This window comes from Clarias gariepinus, chromosome 28 (genome assembly GCF_024256425.1).
Source record: "Clarias gariepinus isolate MV-2021 ecotype Netherlands chromosome 28, CGAR_prim_01v2, whole genome shotgun sequence".
In the NCBI taxonomy this organism is placed as follows: domain Eukaryota; kingdom Metazoa; phylum Chordata; class Actinopteri; order Siluriformes; family Clariidae; genus Clarias; species Clarias gariepinus.
Genome location: NC_071127.1, coordinates 3,888,744 through 3,900,000, shown reverse-complemented (window position 1 = coordinate 3,900,000; position 11,257 = coordinate 3,888,744). Strand labels below are relative to the sequence as shown.

At 38.4% G+C, this 11,257-nt stretch overlaps 1 protein-coding gene across 5 annotated transcripts in view; it reads right to left on the bottom strand.

The window, feature by feature from the left end:
* The window catches only part of LOC128515708 (RNA binding protein fox-1 homolog 3-like), a 214,124-nt gene that overhangs the window by 79,252 nt on the left and 123,615 nt on the right, over positions 1 to 11,257 (bottom strand). Inside the window, exon 1 of one of the 5 annotated variants that reach the window (XM_053489839.1) lies at positions 8,881 to 8,950. The exons of the other annotated variants lie outside the window; for them this stretch is intronic. Coding sequence (XP_053345814.1) covers positions 8,881 to 8,922 — 42 coding nt within the window. The 5' untranslated portion in view covers positions 8,923 to 8,950. Of the gene's footprint in view, positions 1 to 8,880; positions 8,951 to 11,257 lie in introns of those variants that run through there. 5 annotated transcript variants of the gene reach the window in all.

Below are 11,257 nucleotides of genomic sequence, written 5' to 3'. Positions count from 1 at the left end.
CTATAGAGAATGAGTTTCTCAATTCCTAAACATCTGTATCGGAGGAGGCAGGTCATGTGATCTGATGAATTAAGGGGTAGAAGTAAAGTGAGGCACCCATCATGCATGTACAAGCCTGCGGAGGCAGTGTTACGATCTGCTCAGGTTTAGGCTCAGCAACACGACATGACATGAATGAAGCCCAGGACTTAAATAGTGAAGGAGTGGTTCTGGGTGCAGGAGGCATCATTTTCACACATGAACTGGACCACAGGGTCCTGACCCCAGCACAACTAAAGGCCTTGGATCTGCTGAAATCAGGATGAAATGTTTGTGGGTTTTTTTTTTTTCTTTTTTTTGCAAGATTTGAAGTACTTAATGTTAGTTATACATAAAGTCAGATGTTTGAAATGTCATGTTCAATAATTATTGGGAGTCAGTGTCTATGGTTATATATTATGAATGTCAGATTTACATCATTTGTAGTGTTCCCCCTGTTCCATGATACTTTATTTACCCTTCTGACCCCACATTATTTTAGCCAAGCCGCAGGTATAATGGGACGGGCTTCCTCCGGACAGCTGCCGTGATCGATGTTGATTGAATCCCAGTGGTGTATATGATGCAATAACGTGCGGTCTAATCGGTCCCGAAAAAAGAAAAATAAATAAATCGACTTTACTGTAGATTGCTCGAACATCATCTCTGAAATTTTAATCGATCGATACATGCAGAGAGCCGGTTTATAATAAGGGCAAGAATGTACCGTTTTCAGAATATTGATGCTATTTGAATCGATTATCAGTGCTAGAATTAGGCTGCCTATCTAGGGCACACACACACACACACACACACACATTAAAAAGCTTTTGAGATAAAAAGCTGAAATTTTCCATGTGCTCTATACTATGCATATATGTATATACTATAGTGTATATTATAAAAGTAACAAAATTGATGTAAAGATAAAATAAAGTTAAATCAAACAAAACTTTATAATAAACCACATTTCCATAAAACAAACAAGCAAACAAACAAACAAAAAGGCTTACAATCAGCAATTTAAAAAATCCAATTAAAAAAGTAACTAAAACCCATCTCAACATTTTAAACAACAATAAGTAAAACTTAAATATTATTTAAAAAAAAAACAAATACAACTGAAATACAAATGAAACACGGAGTGTAGGTCATCTCTGTGCTGAAGCCATTAGACAATCATCTAATTACTGTGAGGAGAAACAGAAGCTGGAGCTGATCCATCAGTCTGAGGGACAGAAAGACAGATGGAGAGATAATAAGAGAGGGACACACGGAGAGAGAATCGGGGACAGAGAGAGATGGAGCGAGACAAAATGAGTGAGCGATAGCAATGGATAGAAAGATAAACAGATTAATTCCTCTTTGTACGCTCTCCAGGTCTAATAAGAGACTCTGTAACGGAGTCATGTTTAATAAAACTTCCCGAAAATCAGGAGGTCTGAAATTCAAATCAAAAGCAAATAGAGAAAAGCCATAACCCGAGGCCAATCCAAACTCCATCACCGTATCCCTCCATCACTTTATCACTCTATAAGCGTGCATTAAGAGGAGCTCATAAGTCAGAGGCACGGCGCGGCGCGTGCTGGCGCTCGGCGCTGGATTGCGTTAGAGATTCCCTGCAGGTTCGAGACGGAAAATGGAGGCAGGAAGAAGAAGAAGAAGGAGAAGGAGGAGAAGAAGGAGGAGAGGTGAGAGAAAGCCCACAGCGCTACACGATATTGTTCCAAGATTCCACGGCTGTTCACACTCATTATTCGAGTGAGCGTAAACACACTTTCAGAACGGAGAACAGCTCGAAAATCCACTTTGTAAATTTATCATCATCCATATATATAAGGTTAAAGAAAATCACTCTATATACACACACACACACACACACCTCTCTCTATCTCTCCCTCTTCACTAAACTCAATCTAACAGTGTGTATAACTATATTATAAGAAAAAGTTTTCCTCTCAGCCCTCCAGCTACACATCATCCTTTCTGTCATTTGATCACAGCTTTATGTGCTTTTATAAGAGCAGAGAGAGACGAAAGGAAATAACATTCCACATCTCCTGATTTTTCCAATTTCATATATTGCATCTATAAAGGAGATGACTCTCTCTCACCGCGAAAAAATAATAAATTATAATAAAATAACAATAAAACTGTGATTCTTTGGTTTAGGAACAAAGAATATAAAGCGTGGTCTATAGGAGCGAACCTGAGCACTGATGCACAAAGTAACAAAGAAAAGAAAGAAAAGAAACAGAAACTAATGTTAGATTTCTCTGGGAGGATTAGCTGCTGCATACTACTACTACTACTACTACTAATAATAATAATAATAATAATAGTAATAATAATTATAGTAATAATTAAACCTATGACCAGAGTGTTAAACATTAGTACAGCAGCACACACTTGGCTTCCTTCAGCTGGGTTAGAGTTTGTAGAGTTAGATATCACACTCTAGTCACATTTATTTCAATGGATTATATATTACTAACCAGAACAGACATTAGATGTTTCTTGCTAGGGTAGATTTCACTCACTATGATAAAGTTTCTTTTATTTACATCAGTCCTGTTAGGTTAGACAATTTTCTTGATAGTTTAGTCGCTTGCTCCGTCAGACTTTCCATGCTAGCTTAGATTTCCTCCGCTAATTACGGTTTCTCTTTCTACTATAGGTTAGATTTTGCTTGTTAGGATTGATTCCTCTCGCTACATTAGATTTCTCTCAATACAATAGATTTCCCTTTCTAGGTTAGATTTCTCTTGACATATGGATCTCTCAATAAATTCTTGATGTATTCAGTTTCTTTTTCTAAGCTGGATTTCTCTTGCTAGGTTAGTTTTCTGTTATTTACAGTATGTTTCTAATGCTAGGTTAGATTTATCTTGAAATATAAAATTTCCCTTTCTATATTTTCTCTTTTATTTTTTAGCCATTTACGTTTATCTTGCCATGTAAGATTTCTCTTGCTAGGTTAGTTATCTTTTGCTACATTAGATTTCTATTTTTAGCTTGGATTTCTCTTATGTTCTTGTATGTTTTTTGTAAGGATTAGATTGTTCTTTCTAGGTTAGATTTCTTTTGCTAGCATGGATTTCTCTTGCTATGTCATGCTGTCCATTTCCTTCGTCATTTACAAATCTCATGCTACATTAGGGTTTCTCATGAGGTTAGACTTGCCTTGCTACAGTAGTTGCAGAGGTTTCTTGTTAATGTTAATTCCGCTTGTTAGTTTCACTTTTCTACATTAATCTTCTCATTCTAGGTCAGTTATCTCTGGTGGCATTTCATAATCCAGGATAAGTTAGCTTTCATTCACGAGGTTAGCTTTTCCTACAAAGATGATCTTTTTTCCATGGCAGTTTATGTTACTGTAGATCTCACTTTTTAATCCAGAGTGAGTTCTTTCTGCCTGTAGAACTCCACAGCGGTTTCAGGGAGAGGTCTGTGTGTAGCCATGTGGAGTTATAAATATTAAGAGCTTGTTTGGTGAAAGCCAGAATTCTGAGTAGAACCTATAAGTCACGGTTTTCATTACCAGGAGAAAACAAGAAAATGCTAAATCACAGCAAAAAACTCACTCACTCACTCACACACACACACACACACACACTCACACACACACACACAACGTTCCTCACACACATCTGAGATGTTCTTTCATTATGTTACTTTGTTTGTTTAACTTCAGTCACACTTCAATGAAAATGAAACGCACTGATAATAACCAGGGCACTAATCAACAGGGTTGAGAGGATATACAGCAGTGTAAAGCTGATCAGGTGAAGTTACACACACACACACACACACACACACACACACACTACCCTGAGCTATGGAGAATTTATGACCTCCTATCGCTCCATCACCAGCTCCCTCTGTCAGCGTAATTCTCCCCAAAGTGTCTGAAAAAAGTGTGTGTGTGTGTGTCTGTGTGTGTGAGAGAGAGAAAGAGAGAGAGAGAGAGAGAGAGAGAGAGAGAGAGAGAGAAAATTGGAATGAAAGTGGACAAAGTGTGCTGTGGAAATATCTCACACACACACACACACACACACACACACACACACACACACACAGCGTAAGATTGGATTTTCCTCCATGAAATGTAAGTACATGGCGAGACGCAACTGCAACAAGATCCATTTTACACAGCATTTTCCCCTCTCACTGCCTACACTGCGCAATCATGTTACACACACACACACACACGCATGCGCACACACACACTCACATACACAGACGGGGCAGTCTCTTATATGTTCAGATTTTATATGAGTCTCATAAAATGTTACAAGCACACCTTGACTTGCTTCACTCATTGACACACACACACACACACACACCTACACACACATTCCATTTAAGATGAACACACTAAGCAGTATCAGCAGTATCTTCCTCAGCTGTAAGAAGAGTCAACTCGAGTTATTTAAATCGATTCATTTTGATGTAATGATGTAAAATCTTTTTTTATTTAGCTTTTAATTGTTGTAGCTACATTTATTTTGGCCATCGCAAATAAAAAAAGAGTTCCTTAAATAAACAAATCTCAATTTCATGTGACTCAATAATCTGCGGAAAATATTGGCACCCCAGCCTGAACTGGAGATTCCGACCTCTGGACCGATCCACTCTAAGCTGATGTTAAAGTGATTAGTACAATTGCTCCTAGGTTCACACCAGCAGGTTGGAGCTCAAACATCTTGCTTGTACTTTGTCTCCTGCAGCCAGTTGTTGCGTGTGGGTGTGGCCTGTGAAGCACTTTTGTTTCTGATCTACAGTATATGAGGTATATTTTCTAAAGAAAATAAAAATAGCTTGTTGAATCCAATTGATTTACAAGTTCCATATTTGGATTCATGCTAGTTTTGTTCTTGGATCAGATTAGCAAAGCCGCTGTAGCTAACAAGCTGCTACTGTAGCTAACGCTCACCATCGATGATCGAGTCCAAGCTTAAAATTAATTTTAGGTTCGGATTGATTTTTGGAAACTGACCACAGGTTACAGTTGAGTTTTCCGAGTTTTTCATTAGAACTACATTTAAAATCAACACCTTTTCACTTCATCAGTACATTTTCACTTTCTTTCTCTTTCGCTCTCTTTAGATCAATTTCAAGCCCCATTTCATTTTACACACCCCAACACGACTGCACGCCCACATACACACACACACACACACACACACACACACACACACACACACACACACACACAGTATTTAGTATTGACCTACTGCAAATCAGCCTTTTATTTATACAAATCCTGCTCTCCCTCTCTTTATTTCTCTGTAACACACACACACACACACACACACACACACACACCTTAACCTTACTCCACTGGTTTATCTTCAATCTTATACCTTATGATAGAAGGAATCACAATTAAAACACAGCATGTGTGTGTGTGTGTGTGTGTGTGTGTGTGTGTGTGCGCGTGAAATGAACTTGGGCTTGAAATTGATCTGAAAGCCTCTAAATAAATTAATGCAGGAAAGCAAAATGTTAATAAACGTCAGCGGTGTAGCGAAGAAACCCTTTTCATTAGCTGCTCATTACCTGGAAAATAGCAAACACACACCTGAGATTTGGCTTGATTCACACATGCTCTCTTACACACACACACACACACACACACACACACATTATTACAGTCATTATAATAGGAGCATACGTTTGATCAGGTTAAAGTTGCTTTGTGTGATTTAAAATAAAAAGGTAAAATTTCTTTTAGCTTAGCTTAGGTCTAAAGACGCACATTAGCATATTAGCACATTAGCACATTAGCATGGCCACAGTGGACTATATAATGTAATTTAATACTTTTATTGGTTATATCCAGAAGTGCCGTGTCGTATTCACTGAGACTCCAATCCAATACAGTAACATGTGGGCGGGGCTAACATATAGGAAAGTCCTAGGAAGGACGTAACCAATCACATGGTCAGTATCAAAACTGTCAGTAAAAGTAAAGAGTAACAGAAAAACACAGGTGTTATGTCCTTCCAAAGCGGCAGGCAGTGTATTACTGACGGTGTCTCTTCAAACTCAAACTGTTAAAACTCAACCGTACTCTCACACTCCACGACATCAAAACAACCAACAAACACACACCTACAGTACAAACACACACCAACAAACACACACCTACAGTACAAACACACACCCTACAGTACAAACACACACCAACAAACACACACCTACAGTACAAACACCAACAAACACATACCTACAGTACTGTACAAACACACACCTACAGTACAAACACACACCTACAGTACAAACACCAACAAACACATACCTACAGTACTGTACAAACACACACCTACAGTACAAACACACACCAACAAACACACACCTACAGTACAAACACACACCAACAAACACACACCTACAGTACAAACCACACACCTACAAATACACCAACAAAAACACTTACAGTGCAAACACACACCAACAAACACAATGCACACTTTATAACATACATGTACATCTTCTTATACATCTTTTACAGATTTACAATATTCTAGTGGTTTACCACATCAGTGCCAAAGTCTGTACGTCATTATTCTACTGAAATCACCAGCAACCACACATGGAACATTATTATTAAAATCTCTTTACACCTGTTTTTTATTCCCTGTATAGTTCACGGGGGCCTGTTGTGCCATCTATGGGCGTGGTGGTGTAATGTCAACACCATGTACTGTTTTAATGGGACGTGAAAAATTCCCTTATTTTGTAAAAAAATAAAAAGAAAAAGGAAAAAAGAAAACAAACACGTGTATAAATAAGGGGACGTCACCGCTTTAAGTAAAATCGTAATAGCATGTAAACAGGTAAATACTGAACTAGCAAGAAAATGCTAACCCCGTGAGAAACAAACAAACAATTAACTGAGGACGACACTAGCCAGCCAAAAAGTAATAAATAAATAAATAAATGAATGAAAACAGGATAAAAACTTATGCTAAATGTATAACTTTTTAAATATGTAAAAAGTAGTATAATATCGCTAATAGTAAAAAAATATATATATATATAATAATATAACAGTAATGATTAGGGAATAATATACAAATAATAATAATAATAATAATAATAATAATAATATAGAGAACTTTGTTCCTGTAAGTCTACACTGATATACCTTATAGTGATTACAGCCTACAGTACGTATCAAGACTCTGAGTAACTGTGCATCAAACTTTTCGTTTAAAATGTAAATCATAAATTTGATATGAGTATATTTGTTGTCATTTGTTTTATAGAAGGTGGCCAATGAGGAAGCAGCCCTGTAGCTCCTCCCACACTGTATAGTTGTTCCAGAAATGATAGCGCTAACGTAAAATTCAAAAGCAAAACTGAAAAACAAAAATTTTACACTCAGGAATTAAAATGAAAAAAAAAAATAGGGGGGGGGTTAGACTTTTTTTTTTTTTATTAAATTTGTGCATTATTTGTTTATTTTATTTATTTATTAGCTTAATTTAGACCCTTTTGACCTAAATCTCATTTTACAGAAAGTGAGCCTGGTGTGTTAAAACCAAGCTAGAAAACGTAACATAAAAACTTAACAACCTAACCATTAAAGGCTAACCTCCTCAGTGAAAAACTAAACTAATCAGTAAAGGTAGTGAGAGTGAGAGAACTCTAAACTAGCAGTAATATTCACCTCACACATCCTCCCGCTGTATACCAAATACATTATTTACTCTATACCTATATAATATTCACACATAGTGTTTATTTACTGCTGGATCATCTCACACACACACACACACACACACACACACACTGCAGTGGAAAAGCACTCAGCCCGACTCTTGCTGGGACACGTCATAATCATATTGCTATGACAAACCCCCATTTAGTTCAGTATGTGTGGATGTATGTATATGTGTGTGTGTGTGTGTGTGTGTATGCACAGATGGTCAGAAGGTGTGGAGGTCATTAAACCTCAATGTTGGGGTATGATTTAAATGGAGTCAACACACACACACACACACACACACACACACACACACACACACATAAAAGAATAAAAGAAGCTCATTTCTGTTCGTTCTCACGCTACAGCGATACACACCGGGTGATGGAGTAACTACAAATACGCACACAATATGGAGAAACTTCAACTGGTACAGCACTGACACTGGAGACTCCTTTCTTAAACCAAAAAAATCCTCACAATAGACATTTACTATTTTGTTTATGTGGCGCATGTGCTGTTAATGTCCCTGTGAACGAGCTGTTACTATAGAAACCATAACATAATAACAGAGCAAGCGCAATAATATACTCATGCATTACTGTCAGAGCTGCTGTTATAGAGAATTAATCAACACCTTCTGACCAATCAGAGCGCAGCACTAACCTGAAATATAGCAATAACGTCATGTAATCTAAGGCAGTGATATTATGATGTAATGTAATGTGATGTAATACAGCAGCGCAATCTGAGCTGAGTGTACAAATCTCAAACCGCACACACACACACACACACACACACACACACACATCATTGTCCTAATATTCTAATCATAATTAAATAATCAAAATACAAACACACATATAAGTTTATACAAGCACTGTAAAGGAGCTACAAGAACAAAAGGATGAATGGATGGAGAGAGTGAAAGAAAGCATGTGTGTGTGTAAGAGAGAGAGAGAGAGAGGACAGAAGGGAGCACATTTGCCAGTTTTAAAGAGAGTGCGGCAGAATGAGGTAAAAGAAAGCACACACAGGGATGATGAGATGGAGAGAGAGAGAGAGAGAGAGAGAGAGATGGATGAATGGAGGAGGATGGTGGGATGAACAGTGGAAGGGAGGGATGAGAGGTAGAGAAAGAGTCTTACCTCGGGCAGGTAGAGGAAGGTTGGGACAGGGTGAGGGAGCATCGCTGCGCTGGAGATCAGGACACAGCCGGAGTCGGCCATGGAGAGAGAGGAATGAGCGCAGACACAACACACACACACACACACACACACGCTACCCCTTTCTGTTTCACACACACACATACTCACTCACACACATACACACACTTACACGTGCAGGGTGATCCTGCCCCCTTCTGCCGTTCCCTCCCTCTCTCCCTCTCCTCTCCCTCCTTCTCTCCTTCCTTCTCTCCCTCCTTCTCTCTCTCTCTCTCTCCCTCTCCTCTCCCTCCTTCTCTCCCTCCTCTCTCTCTCTCTCTCTCTCCTTCTCTCTCTCTCTCTCTCTCTCCCTCCCTCTGCCTCAGGCACTCAGTGCAGCACTCGTTTGTCTTCAGCTGGGGTGTTCCCTTCCCTCGCTTAACTCTCTCTCTTTCTCCCTCTCCCTTTGTGTGCTTTTTCACAGGGTCTTCTCTCTCCCTTTTTTCACTCTTTCAAGGGTGTTCCCTCGTTCCCCTAAATTCTGTGTGCAGGATGTTTCACATTACATCATTACATTACATTCTATTACTGTTTTAACTTTAATACCATCATCATCATCATCACCATCATCATCATTATCACCACCATCACTACTGTTGTAATATCATGATCATCATTACCTTCATCATAATCTTCATCATCATCATCACCATCATCATCATCCTTCCTAGTGGTGCGATTAAAACGCAGTGATTTGTGCACACACAAAGGTATTGGCGATTGTGGAGCAATGAGGCGAGTGAGAGCCGCTCAGTTCAGTTCTTACGACATTGAGTTATATATGTATTCTGTGCTTTGTATGTTTTACTGCTGGTGGTGGGATGGGGGTGTGTCTCCCCTTAATGTTTTAAGTCCCACCCACCTCAGTGTGCCACTTCTGGAAATCGGTTGGATGTTCATCTGCTCCACCCTTCTTGGTCTCGCATCCTACTTAATGATTGTTCAACCAGGAGACCCAGAAGTCACTTCACTGTCTACATGTTTAGTCGAAGTGCAAATATTTGCTTTATGATAACTACATGTGCTCACACTCCTCGCCATATTACTCATCTCTGGCCGAACAAAAAGGTAGTTTCAACTCATCCTCAGAAAGATTATCATCAATGCATTATCTAATCAATCTAATAACCAGCTTTAGTAACATTAGTTTCTTAATATTTTGACATTTTCATTTCCATCATCATCATCATCATCATTACTATGATCACATTATCACCACCTTTATCATCATTATCAGCAGCAGCAGCACCAACATAACTACCACCATCACCACCACCTTCTGATTTTTTATCATCACATCATCTTTACAACCACCTTCATCATCATCAACAGTAGCAGCACCATCACTATCACTTTCTTCTTTTTTTATCATCATCAGCAGCAGCAGCACCACCACCACCACATTCTTCTTCTGCTTTTATAATATAATTGCATAACCATCATCATCATCATCATCATCATGCCACCATCATCATTTTCATTACCACCTTCCTGGAAATATGATTGGGTTATGCTTATTTGCTTACTTGATGACCATTTTGTGTGGAAAGCATTATCACTTTGGCATTCATTAGAATAATAATAAGAAGAAGCTTATATTCTAGTCTGTGACTCCTTTACATCTTGAAGGAAGCTCGCAGTGTGAATGTTACTTTGCTCTTGTATCAGTTTAGATGACTTTCAAATGTCCAGTTAAAAAAATCAGTGTGTCACTCCAAAAAAAGAGGGTGGATATTTGCAACATTGAGGTTGCTTTTTAATACAAAGGGGCTGCCATTGAAGATCTCCAGATCATTTTGACAGAAGATTGCGGTACAGTGTGTTCAAGAAAGGAAACTGTGACAGAGATGCCATAATCAGAAACGAGCATGTGATAGACGGGAAGGACTTTCAATTTCCATTTGGTGTGTTTTCACTTTAGCTGTCAATTTTGCACTGTAGGGCCACAGTAGCTAAGCTAACAGTGTGTGTAGACGTTAGTTCTTTTGGTTGTCCTCATTTGGCCTTTTCTATAGGATCTGTAAGCAAAAACCTTCCTGCATTTACATTGTTGCTTTTGAACATCTCTCTTTCTGTAAGGAGTTTACCTCCACACTTCTACCAGCTTGTACTAAATTTTTTAATATGTCTACTGATCAAGGATTATGCTAATTGGAAATGTCTAATAAATAAAAATAAATAATAGTAAAAACAGAGACAGTGAGAGTTTGTGGACAATAATACTCTGCTAGCTACTGTTCCTGGTTCGTGATGTCTGTATGTGTAAAAACATAATAGAATGGTTAATAATTATGCTGTTTGCTAGCATTACAACAGTAAG